The sequence below is a fragment of the Cyprinus carpio genome, chromosome A2 (genome assembly GCF_018340385.1).
Source record: "Cyprinus carpio isolate SPL01 chromosome A2, ASM1834038v1, whole genome shotgun sequence".
Lineage (NCBI taxonomy): Eukaryota > Metazoa > Chordata > Actinopteri > Cypriniformes > Cyprinidae > Cyprinus > Cyprinus carpio.
In genome coordinates this window covers 10844039-10867129 of record NC_056573.1, presented here as the reverse complement: position 1 = coordinate 10867129, position 23091 = coordinate 10844039, and the positions used below count along the sequence as shown (strand labels likewise).

The following is a 23091-nucleotide window of genomic DNA, read 5'->3' as shown; positions in this document are numbered from 1 at the left end:
CTCTGTCGTTTTTTTTTACCCCAGTTTTCTTTTAGCACTTGGTTAGGTTTAGTAGTTTTAAATTAGCTTTATATAAAAATAAAAGTCTATGATCTTGATAGCTGTAATACACTTTAAGATGTTTATTTCTGTCTTAAAAATATATATTAACCTAGAAAATCAGCAATTAGTTTGACTCTCTTCTCCATCCTCTGTAAATTGAAGAAATTGTTTTTTTCTCGACCAACCAAATCAGCTGCACCATGTCAAGTATAATTGGCAAAAGTTTATTAGAATTTTAAACAGCAAATTATTAACAGTGATTAGCTATTGAATCTTAAGTACCTGTGACACTCCCTGTGTCACACACCTTATCTGCCCAATTTACCAATATGCAAAACAAGACTTTTCAATAGAGACATAACAAATCACTTAACACTTTTTAACTGCAATTATCAAAATATCTTCAGAATCCAAAAAGATTACTTCAGTTCGTCAATGCAAGGCATTACATCTGCCATAACTGACAGAGAGAATTTTTTTTCTTTCATTAAATTTGTTGTTGTTCTCCTCTCATTCTCTGGAGGTGACACTCTTCATCTGCCCCACTGCGCTGGGCTGCGGCGTTGTAAATATGTGACCCTGGACAACAAAACCAGTCTTAAGTCGCTGGGGTATATTTGTAGCAATAGCCAAAAATACATTGTATGGGTCAAAATTATAGATTTTTTTATGCCATAAATCATTAGGATATTAAGTAAAGATCATGTTCCATGAAGGTATTTTGTAAATTTCCTACTGTAAATATATCAAAACTTAATTTTTGATTAGTAATATGCATTGCTAAGAACTTCGTTTGGTCAACTTCAAAGGCGATTTTCTCAGTATTTTTGATTTTTTTGCACCCTCAAAATTCCAGATTTTCAAATAGTTGTATCTCGGCCAAATATTGTCCGATCCTAACAAACCATATATCAATGGAAAGCTTATTTATTCAGCTTTCAGATGATGTATAAATCTCAATTTCAAAAAATGTACACTTAAGACTGGTTTTGTGGTCCAGTGTCACATATATCCCTGTTTTGTATCAGTGTTGTCCTAAAATAGAACATGCTAGTTAGCTTACAACCCATTAACCGAATATGTGTCACAGAATATCTAGATAGATAGATAGATAGATAGATAGATAGATAGATAGATAGATAGATAGATAGATAGGTCTGTGTTGGAATGAAACTTACGTTTCCATTGTTTTGAATGCGATGCATTTCAAAATTCCTCCCAAAATTAACAAAGCTCCACCTACCCAGGCTACATAGAGAGCAGGACCAAATGTGTAACTGACCATTCAAAACAAAGATAGAGATAACAGGAGGTTATGCGTTTAGCAATTTACAGACACCTGTGAATCATACGTGAGTGAAACATTTTCATCTTACCTGGAAGCAAATGAATTAATTCCTCCCATGCCCATGTCATTCCCAAATTGTATTTCTCCCTTCTCTCCTTGCTTTTGATTGTATTGGGTCATCATGAAACTGGGCACTATTTGATCAGCATACACCGATGATCCAGAAATATCAAAAATGCCTGAAAAGTACAAAGATGTGGGCCATGTGTATTATAATGGGAATTATTGTGACAATAACAGTGGGGTTTAGTTTAGATACTGAGTATTAATAAACTTTTGATTACCAGCAATGATAAACAAAATCCCTGCGCTTAGCATCAGTTTGGCCTTGGTCAGTAGATCCATATATCTCATATTGAGGCACTTTAGACAGAAGAATCCAATGAACACTGCGATCACACCTACTAAAATTGCTACTATCATCAGAGCTCTTATAGCCTGAAGGATTCCTGAAAAAAAAAAAAAAATACAGGGGAAAAAAACAGAATATTAGAAGGTCATTAATGTCTTTGAGTTGATGCTTTTTGTTTAATTTCATCCTAAACTTATTGTTATAGTGATAGTTCATCCAAAAAATTAAATTCTGCCATTTACTCACTCTCATGTCATTACAAACCTGTATGATTTTCTTCTGTGGAACACAAAGAAGATATTTCGAAGTGTTGGATCCCATTGATTATGTGGTCAAGAAATATAATGGAAGTCAATGGGAATTGAAATTATTTTGTTCCACACAGTGATGGTGAATAAATAATGACAGAATTTTCATTTTTGGGTGAATTGTCCCTTTAAGTATGGACTTGAGCAGATGACAACACCTCCTCAGAGACTTAGGAAAAAAATGCAATATTAAAAATCATTAAACATTGCTTATTGTCCTTCATTGTTAGACTATCAGTTCCCAAACAGTGCACAGCCACACAACAAGAAATGTTTAGTGAAAAAAAATATCAACACTTCTGTTCTGATTCAAATTTCAGTCTCAATGTTAGGTTCAGAAATAGACTTGGATGTCATTTTTTGGGTTTGCACACAGAAAATCTCATTATGTCAACCTACTTGAGTAGCTCGGGTAGCTGTAGAGAGGCTGGCACTCAGTGAGTCCAGACTGGGACACCTCACAGTCCTTCCACAGGCCCTTATGATGGTGGATTGAAGTTGCCTTGTTCTCCTCCTGGTAGTCAGTGCACCAGACATCCATAACTGTGGCAGCAAGAACTCCAACTGTACCAATGGTGCCTGATACAAAACCTGTGGTCTGCAGCACTGTGGCACTCATTCTGCTTCTGTCTTCGTTTCTTGTCTATGATCTTGTGAAGTTGGTGGTGACAAGTGTTGAGGTTTACTGAGGTTTGACAGGGTGAGACTGCTTTTTAAAGTGTGAAGGCTCACATGCACACCCCTAAAGTGATACCTGTGATAAGCATTGAGTTGTCATAATTCCACCTTCTTTCAACAGAAAAATAAAAGGAGTACTAAAAAGAGTCATCATAAGCACCATCCATCTGAGCACTAACACAAATTATTCCTGAGGTCACTTGATGTGTAATATCTAAGAACAGTTCAGACAGGCCTTACAATGCACACCTAATTATTAGATCAGTTTAACTTAGTGAGTAACAGTTCGTTCAAGATGAAGTCTTTTCTTGGCCTTTTCTTCACCTCTGATTTTCCTCTGTGGTAAGGTGCATGTGAAAAGATGTATAGTACTGTACATCATTATGAAAAAAGAATGAACACCTTTACAATTGTGCATGATATCATGTAGCTAGTTTGGGGTGACGAACGTCGGTCCTGGAGAGCCGCAGCCCTGCAGAGTTTTGCTTCAACCCTAATCAAACACACCTGAACCATCTAATCAAGGTCTGAAGGGTTATTAGAAAGCTCTAGGCAGGTGAGTTTTAATTAGGGTTGGAGCTGAACTCTGCAGGGCTGTGGCTCTCCAGGACCGGAGTTTGCCACCCCTGTTATAGTTAATCATTTGGATATGTTCCAGAATATTTGGATATGTTATATATATATAGTTCTATAGAGAGAAATGACATGTTATTTGAACTATATATAATATATATATATATATATATATATCAGTATATATAACAGTGCAACTTGAAAGTTTGTGAACCCCTTGCAGAATCTGAAAATGAGTAACTTTAACAAAATAAGAGAGATCATACAAAATGCATGTTATTTTTTATTCAGTACTGTCCTGAGTAAGATATTTTGCATAAAATATGTTTACATTTAGTCCATAAGACAAAAAATTGTTGAAATTATTAAAATAACCCCATTCAAAAGTTCAAAAGGTTCGTAATACTGTGTGTGGTTACCTGGATGATCCACGACTGTTTTTTGTTTTGTGATGGTTGTTCATGAGTCCCTTGTTTGTTCTGATCAGTTAAACTGAGCACTGTTCTTCAGAAAAATCCTCCATGTCCTGCAGATTCTTCAGTTTTCCAGCATCTTTGCATTTTTGAACCCTTTTCACACTGAGGACGACTGAGGGACTATTAAAAACTATTAAAAAAGGTTCAAACATTCACTGATGCTCTTGAAGGAAACACAATGCATTACTAAAACAGTAGAAATATATATATATATATATATATATATATATATATTCCATTTAGTACTGCCCTTCGGAAGAAACAATATATATATATATATATATATATATATATATTCCCATTTAGTACTGCCCTTCGGAAGAAACAGAAGATACTTGCATGTTCCCCGGAAAACAAATTAAGTACAATTTACCTTGATCTTCAAAAAGTTTTCATGCATCATATTTCCTTCTGGAGCATAAGTGAATGTTTGAACCTTTTTTAATAGTTGTTTTTGAGTCCCTCCATTTCCTCAGTGTGAAAAGATGGATCTCAAAATCATACAGTCACTGCTGGAAGGGTATATATGCAGAAGATGCTGGAAAACTGAAGAATCTGCAGGACTGTTCTGAAGAACAGTGCTCAGTTTAACTGTTCAGAACAAACAAGGGACTCATGAACAACCATCACAAAACAAAAAACAGTCGTGGATCATCCAGGTAACCACACACAGTATTACGAACCAAGGGTTCACAAACTTTTGAATGGGGTTATTTTAATAATTTCAGAATGTTGTTTTTTTTTTTTTTTTTTGTCTTGTGGACTAAATGTAAACATGTTTTATGTAAAATATCTTAGGACAGTACTAAATAAAAAGTAATATGCAGTTGTATGATCTCTCTTATTTTGTTAAAATTACTCACATTTTCACAGATTCTGCAAGGAGTTCACAAACTTTCAAGTGGAACTGTATACACGTATGCTAGATGAATCATATAGAAATGGTTTAAATTTGTCAGATGTACTGCCTCAAATGATTTCCACTTGCCCCACCTTTTGTCCTTATTTTAATTATATTACAATGACACGTATTCATAAATTATCAGCACAGACAGTTAAATTGATTTGGGAAAAAAAATTATAATTCTGGAAAAACTATAATAAGTTATTTCCAAAATAACCCATAGAGCGTTAATTAGGCTAAATATGCAACCCTGGCACTCTCTACATTTGTTATTTATTACACTGGACAGGGGCAGAGGACAGATAAATGACAAAGAGATTAAATGATGTGAAAAAGATTTCAGGATATAGGATGGAGAAAAAAAAAACAGTGGCAAAAGCACAAAGGCAATGCAAATAAACTGCAATTGTTAAAACCAGGGAATGCCAAAATCTGCCTTTATTATACAAAACAGAACAAAACATTTACTAGACAGCTGACAATTTGTTCACAATTAATAAGTTAATGATACATTGTTTATCCCCCTTAAGGATTTCAGTCACAGCTTTTGAATGCTGTCACAGGCTGTTTCATATATGAATCATAAGACTAATGTCAATCAAAGGTCAAATACTTTGACTTTTTAGTTAGATCAAAATATATTTAAGTAAAAATGACGTTATGTTGTATAATATTAAAGTTGACAGTTTATTTTGAATAAACAAGTGTTTCATTTGAGATGTGCATGCTATAGTTACTTCTAAAATTACAGATACTTTACAAATCAGCAGGTCATATTAAAGTAGTAACACCATGTATATGCTATATTTAATATTTGTATTTTTGTTGTTTTTTGGCAATTCAGCATGTAGAAAATGTCTTTTAACGAGTTAATTGCTCCATTCAGTTATATACAAATTTTCAACTAAAATTTAAATGTCAATATACAAAGACTATTTAAATCATCATTCGATGTCTGGCATTTAATTGTGTTAAAATTCATCTTTGGCTCTGAACAGTAAGTAATTAATTATAGGCTGTTATTTATAATTATTACAATAATACCAAATGGGCTTTATAAATGAACGTGAAAACAAATGTGAGATCCCATAAAACAAACAAATAAATAAATAAAAGTACTGTTATTAGGCTAATAAAAATAGTTAAATGTATTTTAATCAACATTAAAGCTGCACTTGAACTTAAACTGAGAAAAGACCAATCGATTTCTCTCTTGGAAAAAAAAAACGATTCTAATGAGATTTTAATGACTGAGTCACAGCGCTGTAGAGGTGTTTACAGTCTTGCTCATACCTGAAAACACTATATAGGCAACTGGAGGTGTGAGACTGGAAGAAGGCCAGGGTGCACAGTTACAGGGCAGCAGGTATCCGGGGTCTGCAGGTGACAGGTGAGTGTGCGCGTACTGACCAGAGCATCCCAGACTCCCGGAGGACCTGTGTCTCTGATAGCTAAAAGCTGGAGAAAAAGCCAATGAGCCCAGGGTTAAAGCAGGTTTTTCAGGTTGAAAAGCAGTTGACAGGCTTTGCTCCATAATAGGATGTTGCATGGTCGCAGCTGAATGAAGAGGTTGTGGTTTGTCCAAATTTGAGATAGCTTGAAATTCTCGCTCGCCGTGATGCAGTAAAGACAACAGCGTGTCCTTCCTCAGCAGTCCTTTAGGTTTGCGTCTCGGTCGGTATTTGTAGTGTGGATGCTCTCTCGTGTGTTGGGCGCGTAGTCTTTTAGCCTCGTCGATGTAAGGTCTTTTTTCAGACTCAGAGAGCAGCTTCCACTCGGAGCCGAGTCTCTTGCTGATCTCAGAGTTGTGCATCTTTGGGTTCTCCAGTGCCATGTGCCTTCTCTGACCTCGCGACCAGACCATGAATGCGTTCATTGGTCTCTTGATGTGCTCCATGGGCTGCTTCACCAAGTTCCTCGAGTTCATTTGCTGCTTTGCGTCACGGAATAATAATAATAAAAAGTTACTATAACACCTGAAAGTATATTGAAATCATGTGGAAAGAGAGGGTTCTTCCTCTGATGAGGTGAGGTGAGATGTGCAGCGGTGTTTAAAAGGCAGGATTATTTTTTTTGCCACTGAAACTGAAGTGTGTGAGAACGACTGCTTGGTTTTGTGAGATGTTTGTTTCAAATCTCTGAGAGTTTCAAAGAAAGCTTTGCACTGAGGACACATCATAACCCCTCGCGCCCAATCAGCACTTGAGTGACATAATACAGTTACAATGACGCCAGACAAACAGTGGTTTCTGCAAAAAAGGAGACTCAATGAAATTAAAATGACTTTAAAGCTGCCTATAAAAGTTTAGGTAAGCCGCTCTCTCAAACACACACACACACACAGCCTTGATCTTACAGTGCGAGGACACTATTCGAGGACACTATTAAGTGAACTCTTTCCTTGGTGCTGACAGATTATTTACAGAAAAAGTTGTCGTAGGCATAACATGTCCATTCATTTTATTTGTAATCAACAATTTAGCTTAAAAGGTATATGAATGCAAGGGAAAATATGTATTGTAGGACCCACGATCATTTCCTTTACAACCATTTTTCTTTTAATCACCTTCTTGCCTTGGCCAGTGAATTTCACATGCCCCTGCAGAGTGAAGGAATTTTTAAGAATGAAAGGACAAACATTTCACTTATATGCATAATAATGATAAAATGTCAAGTATTTAATGTCAAAATACCCATTTAAGCCCAGAAGGATACTGAAGCATTTACAACATTTTTAATATTTCAAAAGATTTTATTTTCAAATAAATGGTTTTCTGGCAAACTTTCTATTCATCAAAGAAGCCTGGAAAAATTATCACGGTTTCCACAAAAACATTAAGCAGTTTGCACCTACTAAACCTGATGCTTCTGTTTTCAATATTGATAATAACAAGAAATGTTTCTTGAGCAGCAAATCAGCATGGAGTGATTTGTGAAGGATCATGTGACACTGAAGATGCTGATAATGAAACTAAAAATTCTGCTTTGCCATCACAGGAATAAATTACATTAGTTAATAAATTGTGGTAATATTTCCTGTTTAGCATTATTTCCTGTTTGCTTTCACAGTTAATTACGTTTATACATTTGTCACACAATGCTTTGCTACTACGTAGCTGTAACATTTTTAAGGTTATTTCCTTTTATCTGCAGATGTTACAAATGCAAATATGGCATCAGAATTTAGAAATAAAGAAGATGTGTTTTTTTTGTTTTAATCATAAACTGATGTATGAATGATGCACTGGCTTATTTACAATGCTGAAACAAAACAAAATAATACCAAGATATTTTCTGAATTCACCCTTTGAAATATTGTGATTTGATAAAAATGCAAAGTGCATGAGAATGACTGATGTCTAAAGAAATTATTTTGCATTATGTCCAAAAAGGAACATCTGCAGACGCCTGGATATTCTGGCCATGGATAAGCATGTTAGCCATAATCTGTTTTTCCTCCAAGCAAAAGTGATACTGTACCCCAGGACCCGAAATATCATTTCTTGTATATTTCATGTCTGAAATATCTTTTCAAATGTATAAGGAATAGATGGAACATGCAGTGCTTGAGAAAAAGACACTGACAGGTACAAAAGGACAGTGTCCAGGAGATGGAAAGATGCTTATGAAAGGAAGAGATAGTTATTCAGTAAAATGGAATGCTCTTCTGGGAAGTAAATTTACTGTACATAAGAAAACCTTTTTTACAAGTTTTATTATATAGACAAATATAAACAGACAACAGTACAAAGTGAAAAAAAACCATAGCATTTTTTCTCTGCATTCATCTAAATGAAGGCGGAAAGGAAAAAAATAAAATACAATTAAATCCCCACCACCCTAGGAGGACTGACACATATCTACATTATTACATTATCTATAATAATAATAATAATAAATTAACTAGATAGTAAAGTTTGTAGGCAAACTTTAGGTTGGCTTGAAAAAGCCTAACCAGAAAGTTTGAAGTAGTTTTAAAAGATTAAATACAAGCTATCTATCAATCTATTACTAGCATGTCACTAACATGTTTCCAGTATGATTATGATTCATTATATGTGATAGATTAATAGACAGATATAGATAAATAGCATAAGAAACTAAACATGTTGTTGTTAACATGATTAGCAGTAAGCATCAGTGATGTTTCCAGTATGATTAGCATGTTGCTGGCATTATTAGCAAGTAACTAGCATGTTGCTAGCATGTTCTGGAGCATCAGTGAATGTTTGAACCTTTTTTAATAGTTGTTTTTGAGTCCCTCAGTTTCCTCAGTGTGAAAAGATGGATCTCAAAATCATACAGTCACTGCTGGAAGGGTATATATGCAGAAGATGCTGGAAAACTGAAAAATCTGCAGGACATGGAGGATTTTTCTGAAGAACAGTGCTCAGTTTAACTGTTCAGAACAAACAAGGGACTCATGAACAACCATCACAAAACAAAAAAATCATCCAGTAACCAGTCGTGGATCATCCAGGTAACACACACAATGGGGTTATTTTAATAATTTACAAACCAAGGGTTCACAAATTTTTGAAATTACCTCACAGTTTGTCATGACAAATGATTTCCACCTGCCCCACCTTTTTAAATACATAAAATAAAAAAAAAAATATACACACATACAAAACAAAATTTACAAACATTTACATGCAAAAAACAAACAAAAAAACAAATGCACACACATGTACATAAATACATACATGGACACACATACTATACACATATACACAGTTTGACATGCCCCTAAAATCCTTTGACCACTCAAAATTCTTTCAAGCTATTTCTACAGTATTTTTTCTCTGGATGTTGCTTAAATCTGTAAATACAGACATTTAAGCATGAAATAAAACTCTGTTTACTCTCGGACCTTCTTCGGTGTAGTAAAGAGCTAGTGATACTGTACCTTCAAGCAGTGCATTTTGAAAACCTCTTCCAGAGCAATCCACCAGATTTCCTCTGTTCTGGGGGATAAAGCTTGTGCTTATTTTAATCATATTTGAGAGAAGTCAAGCTTTGCTTTAATAGCCTTTCATGGAAATACTGTAGTAAAAATGTGTTGCAGGAATGAAGGAGACAGCACAAATCCTGAGAGGTGCCCTGATCTCTCCCTAGCCACTCTGTCACCCCTGTGAAATTAATACTGGAGATTAAGCCCCAAATCACAGCAGTCAGCAGCCAGTCAGAGACATTTGCAATAAGGCATTTCTGCAAAAAGCACTAAATGCAGGTTAAAGACTTTAGATGTACCTCAGCAAATTAAATAGAGCTTTTACGTGAAAGATGCCCTGTAAGCACTGCAACATTAACTCAGTGTAAGTTGATGGGGGATGTACAGAATGCAGAGATGCAGTTTTTTGGTGTCACATATCAGTGTCATTTGTCATTACAGTTAATATTTAATCCAGAAGGTCTCATTTATTTTCAATACCTCTAAAAGAATCTTTGTTGCTGTGTATCATGATATGTTATGTTACTTGCTTTGAAACGTATGACCTTGTTTTATTTAGAAAAAAATGTATAGGTTAAATTTAGAAAATATACATAGGTTTTGGATGCAATTTTTTATTTTTTTTTATTTTATTGTCTTACATGGTATTTTTGTGTGTGCGTGAGACAGAAAGAGAGAATAATGTCTGATATTCTTTAGCATTTATCATATTCTACTCATAACAAGAAAAAAATAATCATCATGTATTATTAGTATGGGTTAATAAAATTACAAAAAAAAAAGGAAAAAAATCCAAGCAAATGCAACGAGTGTATTTTTTATTATGATTTTTTATTATGAAGTAATTTCAGTAACTTCCTATGACTTTTAATACCTTTGTTTTCTGTAAAATTCATAATGACCAACTGGCTACCGTTCATCACCACTGGAGGTCACTGCCAATCATAAATTTTATATCTGTGAGATTATGACTATAAACGCATATAATCTGAGGTGTTTAAATCATTGACGATACATTGGATGCTCAAAAGACTTTATTTGGCTTTATATTATGACTTTTTATTATGTCTTAAATGTTATTATATGCTTTTATTTCTTATTTGCTGTTGTAGAATTCTGTCATGATGATTAGTCCTCTTTAAATCCGATATTGCATTCAGGGGATCTACTGAATTAAATGTAGTGTGGCTAAACCTGTTGTTTTAAAACTTGTTATACAATAAGAACAAAATTTAGACCTGAAATGTTAAAATAATAAACAAAATAGTCCACATATTATTTTTCTATTTTTATCTCCATGTAATGAAATCTGAAAAAGAAAGGAATCAAGTAGATACATAGAAAAAGTAATAACCCGATTTTAGTTTTATGTTTTGATAAGTGCAGTTTTGTGCATAAGGAGCTGCTGCGACGGGACTTTTATTTTGAAACAACGAGACTGTTTCACGTTTCTTATTTCACACTGTCGGCATTAGTGCGAGTTCCGGAATCTCAGGAATTTGGGCTGTTCGTCTCCTCGACCTCCTGCAGTAGTGAACTCAAGATTTTCTGCGACTGAAAGGTAGGTCGAATCCATTTACTCAAGTCATTTCTGTGCTTCAGACCACAGGTCAGGTTTTATCTGCTTCTCTGAAGAATAACGTTGGCGTGTCTCTGAATGAGCTCCGTTAACAGAGGCGTGTCTCCAGACAGAAACCAATCCCCACAATCCTACACCAACATTTACATTACAGAGCCTCACTTTTCACGCCACAATGTTAGTAAAATATGTGTGTTTTTCCCTTTCCAAAGTCGCTTTCTGTTTACGTCCTGGGGAAACTAAGGTGCTGTTTTCTTATAAAGCTACATAAACAATACTATTAAAATAGTTCTGCTCGAATTAAACGCAAACTCATATCAGCATTAAACATTTCATTTTTATACTGTACGACTGCAGATTGTTAAAATTATTAATTTAGATCCTTTCTTTCAACATGTTTCTTCTTAAATCTTTATGTCTGGGGCATTTCGTCATGTTTGAGTCCCTTGAGTCTCTACTAGAATAAATAACTTTCTCCCTGTGTGTGTGTGTGTGTGTGTGTGTGTGTGTGTGTATATTTACACACACACACACACACACACACACACACACACACACACACATACATACATATATATACATACATGCATATATATATAATCTAACAAAAATTTCAAATCTAATAAAAACTATAAAATTTTTGTGTGTGCTATATTTTCTAATCTAATAAAAATGTTACAGCTTGGCATAACCAGAAAAGTGTTTGTTCATGATATAAATTCCCATGGAGTTATAAGAATTCATTCATTTCCATAATTTTTTTTTTTCAGGTCTATAAATCATGCTTTTAAAATTAGTCTACTTCCCTTTTCAAGTGGGAACCCTGTGAGGAAAAAAAACCCTGTTATTTAAGGGGTAAAATATCTTTTTAGGTTATTGTAATGTTTGTTTTCTCTTATTTTCATTCTTATAGTCATCTCGAGGCCCCTGGTAGAAAATCTCTACTCTAATTAAATAAATATTTGAACTGCATTCAACAAAAATACAGGGATATAAATAACTGCTTTATTTGAATTAAGCCTATATTTAGTGCTCTTAGTTTAAAATGGCTGGTGCAGGTTTGTGGTGAGACTGATGCTCGCAGACAGGAACTGACTTCCTGTTCCTGTAGAGCTGTGAAAGCTTTTTATCGACAGCTTTCTCGTACATGTAAGTTTAACTCATTTTGCGACATCACGATGGTCAATTTTTTAAGAAAGTTAACACCTATAGTTGTTTTTCATGTAAAGTGGTAACATCTGTATTGTAAATAAGCCTGTTTGTTTTAACTTTATATTTTTGCAGGTTTGGTTCGAGTTCAAAATGTCTCAAGCTGATAAAATGAAGGTAAGGAAATTGAGTTTTAGTTTTACGTAGAGATTGAAATGCAAGGAAACTGGGGATGTTCAGAAAATGTTCTAAGCTCTGAATTTAATTGATTTTAAGAGAATCAAGTTTATATAGATAGCAGTGTATTAAGACTTTTTAAATGTGCATGTTCTGTTCTCTTGTGGTCAGCAAGGACAGTTTACAAACCCAGAGACTCCTGGGTATGTGGGATTTGCGAATTTGCCAAATCAGGTACATCGGAAATCCGTGAAAAAGGGCTTTGAGTTCACTCTCATGGTGGTGGGTAAGTAGTGTGGATGTGATGTTTTGAATGTGCCTCATAAACTTGAAAATATTGCCAATAAACACTAATCACACTCTTGAACAACTTCGCTGTTGTTTGTATAATCTGAAATGCCAAACAGCTAAAGATTACAAATTATTCCCATTATGTCAACCAAAACACAATGGCTCTCATTCACTGACCATGTGTACATACAATCTGTGCATGAAAACTTTCACAAACAAATCATGATTCTCTAATAACTTTTGTACTAATATTTATTCTAAATTTAGAGAAAATGTAGGAACAACTGAAATCACAAATATGCATAAATCACATACTTTAATACTGTTATTTAAAGTATATTTTATCATAGATTAAAAAAAGAAAGGGGGTGTTATGGTTCAAGCTGCTGGTTTCCTTTGCATAAAAATGTACAGCTGTCTAATCATATTAAAGGAGACATTCAGTGAAAAAAACCTTGTTTTGTAAATGCATGTAATTGATCTTATTGTGATCAAATAATCCAGCTCACGTTCGTCTCCCTTCATTTTTGTGTGAAACACTCACATCTGAAAATCCATTTAACAACCGATGCATAGAACCAAGTCCCTGACATTTTTTGCTTTTTTAATAATCTGTTACTCTCAGATGTATGTCACCGTACGGAAGAAAATATCTGTCACTACTTTTGTTTCATCGTGATTTTAACATTAGAATCAGGTTAAGCACAAACGCAGATGTTTTGAATTAAGTTCTCATGTGCATATAAATATGAACAATCTGTGCGATTATTAGTGAATTTCCAATTTTAAAGAATATATACGCAATACACCATTATTTGTTTCCCCATTCAATTTATATTATAACCAAGAGAATCTGTTCAGGTTTGTCTTATTTTTCTGCAGGATTAATGTATAAAATGTGCAGCATAACTCTTGAACATATGGAGAAATAACACATCATAGAAACATCATAGATGATCCATATTTAGAGGGAAAACACATTTTAGTAGTAGAAAACATTAGTACTTCATGTTTGAATGGTTATTGCTTAGTGAAATTGACTGTGGGAACAAGTTTGGCTGAACCACAGTGATGATGAATCCTAGTTTTTTTTTTTTTAAGGCAGCTGGGACTCTCCCCTCAGCCCTGTGAGTTTGTGTGTTTAGTGTGTGTACAGCTGTTGACACACAAATGAGATCTGCTGTGGGGGAGGGTGACCGGGAGCTGCCCGCTCAGAAAAGCCCATTGTACAGTCATCCTATCATCTTAAAATAAATCACAGAGGAATGCAGAACCTCCGACCACGAGCCCTTTCACTGCTGGAAGACAGCTTCACTGAGACGTAGAAACAAAACACTGACTAGAGAAACAGATAATTGCACAAAACACTTATGTCCATGATGTTTGCTTTGACATCACGCTGTTTATTCTTTGCAAAGGGAAATGCAGTCAAAGTGTTTTTGTAGTTGATGATATGATGATTTAGTGTTTCCTCATTAGCACTTCTGCTGTTTTCAGGTGAGTCGGGTTTGGGGAAGTCCACGCTGATCAACAGTTTGTTCCTCACTGATCTCTACCCAGAGAGGGTCATTCCTGGTGCTGCAGGTGAGAGTTTCAAAACTGAGGAAGTTACCTCAGGTGTTCAGATATCTAAGCATATTCAGATCGGAAAGTGTATAAAATGGTCTGATGAACATCCGTGGCCTGATGTTTTGCACAGAAGGACGGATCTCGGCCTTGTGTTTTGAGTCTCCCCTGATATATCTTTTACATGTGCTCTTGTCATACAGAGAAGATTGAGCGCACGGTTCAGATCGAGGCCTCAACTGTGGAGATCGAGGAGCGTGGAGTAAAGCTGCGTCTCACTGTGGTCGACACGCCTGGATACGGTGATGCCATCAACAGCCAGGACTGGTGAGGGTTGCTTTGATGGTCATTAGAAATATTGGAAAATGCTCAGCATTTTCGTGCTTTTTTGGACATTTCAGCATCCATTCATTTGGATTTACACTATCTTCAAATGTTTGGGGTTGGTATGTTTTTGTTGTTGTTGTTGTTGTTTTTAAAGTCTCTTAGGCTCACTAAGGCTGCATTTACTTTATGAAAAATCTAGTAAAAACAGCAATGTAGTGAAACACTATTAGAATTTACATTAACTGTTTTCTAATTTAAAGGGATACTCCACCCCAAAATGAATTTTATTTCATTAATCTCTTACCCCCATGTCGTTCCAAACCCGTAAAAGCTTTGTTTGTCTTCGGAACACAATTTAAGATATTTTGGATGAAGACCGGGAGGCCTGTGACTGTCCCATAGACTGCCAAGTAATAAGAGTGTCAAGGTCCATAAAAGGTATGAAAGACATCGTTAGAATAATCCATCTGCCATCAGACGTGCAATCTGGGTTATATGAAGAGACAAGAACACTTTTTGTAAGCGAAGAAAACAAAAATAATGACTATTCAACAATTCCTTTGTCAACAGTCTCCTCTGTGTCTCTCCATATCACCGTATACTGTTATTTATTTGGCAGTCTATGGGACAGTCACAGGCCTCCCGGTTTTCATATAAAATATCTTAAATTTTGTTCCGAAGACAAACAAAGCTTTTACAAGTTTGGAACGACATGGGGGTAAGTGATTAATGACAAAATTGACATTTTGGGGTGGAGTATCCCTTTAATATATTTTAAAATGTAAATTGTTGCTGTGATGGTAAAGCTGAGATTTCAGCAGCCATTCCTCCAGTCTTCAGTGTCACATGGTCCTTCAGAAATCACTCTAATATGCTGATTTGCTGTCCTAGATACATTTATATTTTGTTGAAAACAGTTTTTGTTAAATAGAAAACTTTTGTGACATTATAAATGTCTTAACTGTCACTTTTGATTAATTGAATGCATCCTTGCTGAATAAAAGTGTTAATTTCTCTTAAAAAAAATCTAAGAAGTATATTCACAGAGATCGATTTTATAATATATATCTTCCTTTGCGTTCATCTAAATAAAGGTATACACACCTGTGATGGCATGAGGGTGAATAAATGATGAGATTTTATTTATTATTATGATTATATTTTTTTTCTTTGTGAACTGTACCTTTAAGAGAGCTTTTTGGTTGTGGTTTTTTTTGTTTTGAGACTTTTCATGGTGTAGTTGGAGATATGAAGAACAGAGAGTGCAGTGGAGGAATGAAGGAAGCGGGTTTCTTATTTCTTTTTGTGAGTTCTGGGAATGCTGTTCTGCTAGTGGAAGTGGTGAGACCGGAAACATGTGTGACCTCTTCCTGACTGCTCCCTGACCCACTTGAGCACAAAAACAGCAAAGAGAAGATATTGAAGTGCTTGTAACTGAAAAAGGAAATGTATGCTGTCAAATAGCTTTTATACAAGTGAAACTTGACATTCTAATTCCCTGGTTTTGTATCAAAGCCAACAGAGTATATTATTAGCATATGTGTTAAAACCATTTCAGCCTTTTTAACCAGAAGGCCTGGTGCATTTTCCATGCTTTGCTGCCTTTACACTGCTGTTGTTGAGTGCAACAGTGACCTCCCACTATTCAGCATCCTTGGTTTTGAATATTTTTCGCATTCCTTTTTCCCCATTTTAAAAAAATTAGTTTAAGAAACAAAGATGTAAGTTATTTTGCAAAATATGCAGACTGACTCTGATAATAAGGAGAACATTCCTGTCATTTCTACAGAAGGATACCAGCATTACAAACAAGTGTTTGAAGTTTAAATCTATAAAGATTGTGATGCACATTTTCAGATTTGTTATAGGGATGGGGCAGTTAAATGGGGCAGTTAAAATGTCTGCAAGTGTTTAATCATGTGCCTTTTTTTTTTTTTTTTTTTTTTCAGTTTTAACACCATTATTGCCTACATTGATGACCAGTTTGAGCGCTACCTGCATGACGAGAGTGGACTCAATCGCAGGCACATTGTGGACAACCGTGTGCACTGCTGCTTCTACTTCATTTCCCCTCTGGGTCACGGGTGAGCTCTTAAATGTCATTCAACTAAGACATGTTTTATGACGCCTTCCACTGTCATAGGTGTGAGTTTAAGTGTTCACATAGTTCTATTCTGGATTTAAATGGCTGATTTTCCCATGCTTTAATTTTATAGGATGAAGCCTCTAGATGTCCAATTCATGAAGGCCATTCACAACAAAGTGAATGTCGTTCCTGTAATTGCTAAAGCTGATACGCTGACACTGAGGGAGAGAGAGAGACTCAAGCGCAGGGTAAGCCATTCAGGTTTCTTTCCACAGATGGAATAATCATATGTTTGGTTTGTTGGCTATATGCGTCTTTTTGTGGGATATTAGATTCTGGATGAAATCGATGAGCATGGCATCAAGATCTATCACCTCCCTGATGCCGAGTCTGATGAGGATGAAGATTTCAAAGAGCAGACCCGGATTCTCAAGGTGTGTGTGTGTTTTTTTTTTTTTTTTTTTTTTTTTTTTCCCTCATATAATATAAAGAGTTCTCCCAAAGGAAAAATATCACAATTTATTCACCTTCATGTTGTTCAACACCCATGTGTTTCAAACTCTCCCCGAAAAATAAAAAAGCACCATAAACATACATTACTTCAAAAGTATAGGGTCAGTAAATTTTTTTTTTCTTATTTTAATTAGGGATGTCCTGAGTCAATCGGGATCGGGGCTGATCGAGCATTTTTTTTTTTTTAAGGCCGGGCAGATTTCAGTCAGATTTTGAGCCAAATCCTGGCTCGTGCAACTCGTCAAGTTGCAGCTTGACGAACAGACCATATAGTGCGAGCACATAAATCCTGAGCTTTTGCTTGACATCACATGCGATACAACTCTCGTACAGTGAGAGTTGGTATTTAACGAAAAAGTTGCTGAAATCGCTCCATGTATGCCCGGCCTAACTGATCTATTATTATTATAATGTGCGCTACTAAGCCTGATTCTTATTTTATGTGACTAGCAGTAGGTGGCAGTATTCGCCTTCCAGTAGATTCGCCAAGCGCTATTAAAAGTATGCCATGCAGATACTCGGTATTCAATGACTCAGATCGGATCGGGGGAACAAAAAATTTTTTTTTATAATTATTACTATGGTTTAAGAAATTGCTACTAAATAAAGAAAAAAAGAAACAAGGAAGCATTAAAATGATCAAAAGTGACATTAAGACATTTATAACATTTAAAAAAGTGCATTCTGGTCAAAGAATCCTAAAAATATGAAGCACTGATGATAATAATAAGAAATGTTTCTTGAGCACCAAATCAGAATAATTTCTAAAGGATCTTGTGACACTGAAGACTGGAGGAATGATTGCTGAAAATTCAGCTTTGCATCACAGGAATAAATTACAGTTTAAAATATATGAAAACTGTTATTTTAAATTGTCATAATATTTCACAGTATTGCAGTTTTTACTTTATTTGTGATCAAATAAATGCAGTCTTGGTGAGCTTTTAGTGAGAATTATTCACACTGGTTTTGGGAATTGTAGTTGAAACTGAACTGGGAAACACAAGTCAGACAGGTTTGGACCAGCATGAGGGTGAGAAATGGCAGGATTGTAGTTTCTGTGATCACTTGATGCTCACTGTTTCCTGCTCTTCAGGAGACTGCATCCAAGCTAGGCCGCATTCTTATAAAAGTTAATTTTCATCTTTGTGTTGTAGACCAGCATACCATTTGCCGTGGTGGGATCCAACCAGCAGATTGAGGCTAAGGGGAAGAAAGTGAGAGGGCGTTTGTACCCATGGGGTGTGGTGGAAGTAGAAAACCCAGAACACAATGACTTCCTCAAACTTCGCACCATGCTAATGTAAGTCATTTCAAGTTATCTGTTGTTTAATGTTCTAAAATTATTGATTTTACACAAAAACGAGGCTGTAAAGAAAATTGGAGTTGATTGTTTAGTCTTCAAAACACAGACCACCCCCCCCCCCCCCCCCCCCCCCCCCCCCCCCCCAAAAAAAATATATATATAGTTGAACCTTTAAACAGTAAAACAAATTAAATGGAGTGTATTTCTGTCCCTCTCAGCCTTATTTCTATTCTAAGATACATTGTCATTATTTTCTGTTGATGGTTATTGTTATCCATCCAGCACCCACATGCAGGACCTGCAAGAAGTCACTCAGGACCTTCACTACGAGAACTTCCGCTCAGAGCGCCTCAAACGGGGCGGCAGGTTGTCCTCCCATGGTTACATTCTGCCTTTGTCGCCTGCGTACGTACTGCTCTGCTTGCCTTTCTCCACCTCCTCCCTCAACCTCCATGAAAAAAATCAGGGCTTTGTGAGTGTAGCCGCAGATTATTTGAATAGCCCAAACCTGGCAACACTAAGCAGATGTACTGAAATAGCACATTTTTACATAGCCATTTCTCATTTATGTTAAATTCAAATATAAAGAGTCATTTGATAGCAGAAACGAAAGGAGAAGAGTAGCATTGCTGTGTCTAGTTTTAGCCTGATCAGTTGATAAACTGTGTTCCATACACTCTAGAGCTTGACTCAGTCTCGTGGATCTGCAGCGAGCTGTCAGAGGATAGGAGGAGGAGGTACTGCTGGGAGCTCGGTCACAGCTCCACCTATCCTTCAGCCTGACGCTAGCACTGACTCTGCTCTTCTTACTGCACATAGACTCTGTTTCACGCTCACGCATGCAAATACTCAAAAACAAAGCCCTCTGTAACTTCCTGCTCAGCTTGTCACACACTTGCACTAATAACGTCTTTCTTGTCCTGCCTAAACTCTGCAATGCAAAACACTCTGCTGATGGTTTACTAATACAGTTTTTGTCCTGTCATTTGTTAATATATATATTATATTAATATACAGGTACTGGTCATATAATTAGAATATCATCAAAAAGTTGATTTATTTCACTAATTCCATTCAAAAAGTGAAAATTGTATATTATATTCATTCATTACACACAGACTGATATATTTCAAATGTTTATTTCTTTTAATTTTGATGATTATAACTGACAACTAAGGAAAATCCCAAATTCAGGTTCTCAGAAAATTGGAATATTGTGAAAAGGTTCAATATTGAAGACACCTGGTGCCACAATCTAATCAGCTAATTAACTCAAAACACCTGCAAAGGCATTTAAATGGTCTCTCAGTCCAGTTCTGTAGGCTACACAATCATGGGGAAGACTGCTGACTTTACAGTTTTCCAAAAGACGACCACTGACACCTTGCACAAGGAGGGCAAGACAAAAAAGGTCATTGCAAAAGAGGCTGGCTGTTCACAGAGCTCTGTGTCCAAGCACATTAATAGAGAGGCGAAGGGAAGGAAAAGATGTGGTAGAAAAAAATTGTACAAGCAATAGGGATAACCGCACCCTGGAGAGGATTGTGAAACAAAACCCATTCAAAAATGTGGGGGAGATTCACAAAGAGTGGACTGCAGCTGGAGTCAGTGCTTCAAGAACCACTACGCACAGACGTATGCAAGACATGGGTTTCAGCTGTCGGATTCCTTGTGTCAAGCCACTCTTGAACAACAGACAGCGTCAGAAGCGTCTCGCTTCAAAAAGGACTGGACTGCTGTTAGTGGTCCAAAGTTATGTGCTCTGATGAAAGTAAATTTTGCATTTCCTTTGGAAATCAGGGTCCCAGAGTCTGGAGGAAGAGAGGAGAGGCACACAATCCACGTTTCTTGAGGTCCAGTGTAAAGTTTCCACAGTCATTGATGGTTTGCGGTGCCATGTCATCTGCTGGTGTTGGTCCACTGTGTTTTCTGTGAGGTCCAAGGTCAACGCAGCCGTATACCAGGAAGTTTTAGAGCACTTCATGCTTCCTGCTGCTGACCAGTTTTATGGAGATGCAGATTTCATTTTCCAACAGGACTTGGCCCCAGCACACAGTGCCAAAGCTTCCAGTACCTGGTTTAAGGACCATGGTATCCCTGTTCTTAATTGGCCAGCAGACTCGCCTGACCTTAACTCCACAGAAAATCTATGGGGTATTGTGAAGAGGAAGATGCGATATGCCAGACCCAACAATGCAGAAGAGCTGAAGGCCACTATCAGAGCAACCTGGGCTCTCATAACACCTGAGCAGTGCCACAGACTGATCGACTCCATGCCACGCCGCATTGCTGAAGTAATTCAGGCAAAAGCACCCCAAACTAAGTATTGAGTGCTTTACATGCTCATACTTTTCATGTTCATACTTTAAAGTTGGCCAAGATTTCTAAAAATCCTTCTTTGTATTGGTCTTAATTAATATTCAAATTTTCTGAGATGCTGAATTTGGGATTTTCCTTAGTTGTCAGTTATAATCATCAAAATGAAAAGAAATAAACATTTGAAATATATCAGTCTGTGTGTAATGAATGAATATAATATACACGTTTTCACTTTTTTGAATGGAATTAGTGAAATAAATCAACTTTTTGATGATATTCTAATTATATGACCAGCACCTGTATATAGTATATTTTAGTGGAATATATATTTATTCCACTAAAATATGCTTGGCACTTACGTATATGCTTTTAAAAAATTTATCTGATGTCCTTGCTCTAATCATTGAATATCTTTATGTAAATTATTATTTAATAAAATTCTAATTATATTCATTTGGGCAAATATTTATATGCATTGAATTCTAATTAATTGACTAATTAAGCTCCATGGCATTTCATTTTTAAATTCTTAGATGAATTTAAAGTTTAAATTCTTTTTTTAAAACTATTGACAGTTTTGCTTTGACAATAACTGTGAAGCTTCAGTACAGCTGTGTGTCTCTTTACACTTGCTTTGTGTCATGCAGGAAAGGTCCGGAGCCAGAGGAAATGGACAAGGATATAATCTTGCAGGAGAAAGAGGCTGAGGTAGGATCTCTCAAAGCAAACACAAGCTGAAGGCTAATAATACGAATGTTTGCCTGAAGGTCTGTGTGTGACTCTGTTTGTGTGTCTCTCAGCTGAGGCGGATGCAGGAGATGATCGCTAAGATGCAGGCGCAGATGCAGAAACAGGGAGAGGGAGAAGGGGACAGCCCACACCTGTGAGAAACACGGTAAGACCACATTACAAGCGCTGAAACCCCAGAACAACATAACCAGTCACAATACGGTAACCGACTCGTAACTATAAACAGTTCTGCGATCTGAGCTGGTCTTCAGCATTTGAGGTATAAATAGAAGCAGGGTAAAATTAAGAAATAAAGCAAAAATGCCCCAGACATTTCAAATATGGGCGCACAAATTGGCCATTTATTTTTGTTATTAAATATGCAATTGGGGGGCTGTTTTTTGTTTGTGTTTCTTACAGATGCAGACCTGTCATTCGAGCTTGACCCAGTCAGACACGGAACAAGAGGAGGAAGTGTTGCTAAATGTGGAGAAAGAGGAGAGACCAGTCCTTAGCTCGTCTTGCTTGCCATTTTCTTAGTTTCTTTCACTCTTGTATTAATTTTTTTTTGTCATTTTTTTAAAGCAGTATTAAGTGGTGGGGGGGGGGTATTTTATTCAAATGCTGTTGCTGATATTCATTCACTTTTTTTCCTGTTCCAAAAATGAAGAGCAGCCATCAGTAATTAAGAAAAAAAAATCTGTTACAAAAGCCAAATGCTGCTGGGAAGGAATCTTGTACTGTAGAGCACCTTTATTAGTAGTGACCGCTCAAATTCATTTCTGTCCCATCTAGCTAAACAAACACTGTGAAAATACAAGCAGCTGTCGAATTTGAGTGTCACAGTGGCAGGTTTTTTTTTTTTTTTTTTTTTTTAAGATATCATTTTATGCTGTTTCTAAGTGTTGCCAGAGAGATTGCTGTCACTTTTCTGAAGTACTTCTCTCTTCCCTGCATGAAGTCTTGAAATATAAGTGCTGTTCAGTTGAATGGTCCCAAAACATTATACTGTGACCCATGATCCATTCCCTATGCCGATTAATGAAGAATACATTGTTCTCTAATGTTAAAGCTCATTTAGCCTATTATGACCTGAGTGCATACTGTCATGTTTGTACTATCAGATATTATTCTGGTATGAGTGCAATATGAAATTTACTTAGTGGAGTGACATTTGTATACATCAAAATATGCTGTTGTGCTCTTGACCTTGAAACATGCCAAGTTTTTACCTCCTTATGGGATCTATGGTTAAAATATTTGATCTTATTCCTGTGATTGAAAAAAATCCACATAATAAAAAAAAAAAAACAAAACTTAAAAAAAAAAATATTTTCTACAATATACAAAAAAAAAAAAAAAACAACTATAACACAGTTGAATTTGCTTTTCATATTTGGTGATGAAATCTCTG

General features: G+C 36.0%; 3 protein-coding genes across 4 annotated transcripts; 1 reads left to right on the top strand and 2 right to left on the bottom strand.

The window, feature by feature from the left end:
* Positions 1-362: 362 nt before the first annotated feature.
* LOC109079252 (claudin-18-like) lies at positions 363-3161 on the bottom strand. Its single transcript, XM_019094432.2, has 5 exons — positions 2450-3161; positions 1675-1839; positions 1419-1569; positions 1221-1319; positions 363-621 (listed from the first exon to the last, which is right to left on the bottom strand). Exons 1-5 carry the CDS (start codon positions 2667-2669, stop codon positions 576-578), a joined length of 681 nt encoding a protein of 226 aa, XP_018949977.2. The 5' UTR covers positions 2670-3161; the 3' UTR covers positions 363-575.
* Positions 3162-5900: 2739 nt separating this feature from the next.
* Positions 5901-6783, bottom strand: LOC122146969 (transcription factor SOX-14-like). The gene has a single exon (XM_042767313.1). It carries the CDS (start codon positions 6606-6608, stop codon positions 5937-5939), a length of 672 nt encoding a protein of 223 aa, XP_042623247.1. The 5' UTR covers positions 6609-6783; the 3' UTR covers positions 5901-5936.
* Positions 6784-11073: 4290 nt separating this feature from the next.
* LOC109064888 (septin-2B) lies at positions 11074-22739 on the top strand. 2 transcript variants are annotated; one of them, XM_042772413.1, is made up of 13 exons: positions 11074-11196; positions 12499-12540; positions 12712-12826; positions 14329-14415; positions 14601-14724; positions 16674-16808; positions 16941-17058; positions 17143-17244; positions 18481-18626; positions 18912-18995; positions 21596-21656; positions 21749-21843; positions 22098-22739. In XM_042772413.1, the coding sequence occupies exons 2-12, from the start codon at positions 12517-12519 to the stop codon at positions 21833-21835; spliced, it is 1083 nt and encodes a 360-aa protein (XP_042628347.1). In that variant the 5' UTR covers positions 11074-11196; positions 12499-12516; the 3' UTR covers positions 21836-21843; positions 22098-22739. The 2 variants fall into 2 exon arrangements, with proteins under 2 accessions (XP_042628347.1, XP_042628342.1); XM_042772408.1 differs by having other exon boundaries at positions 18912-19034.
* Positions 22740-23091: the final 352 nt, after the last annotated feature.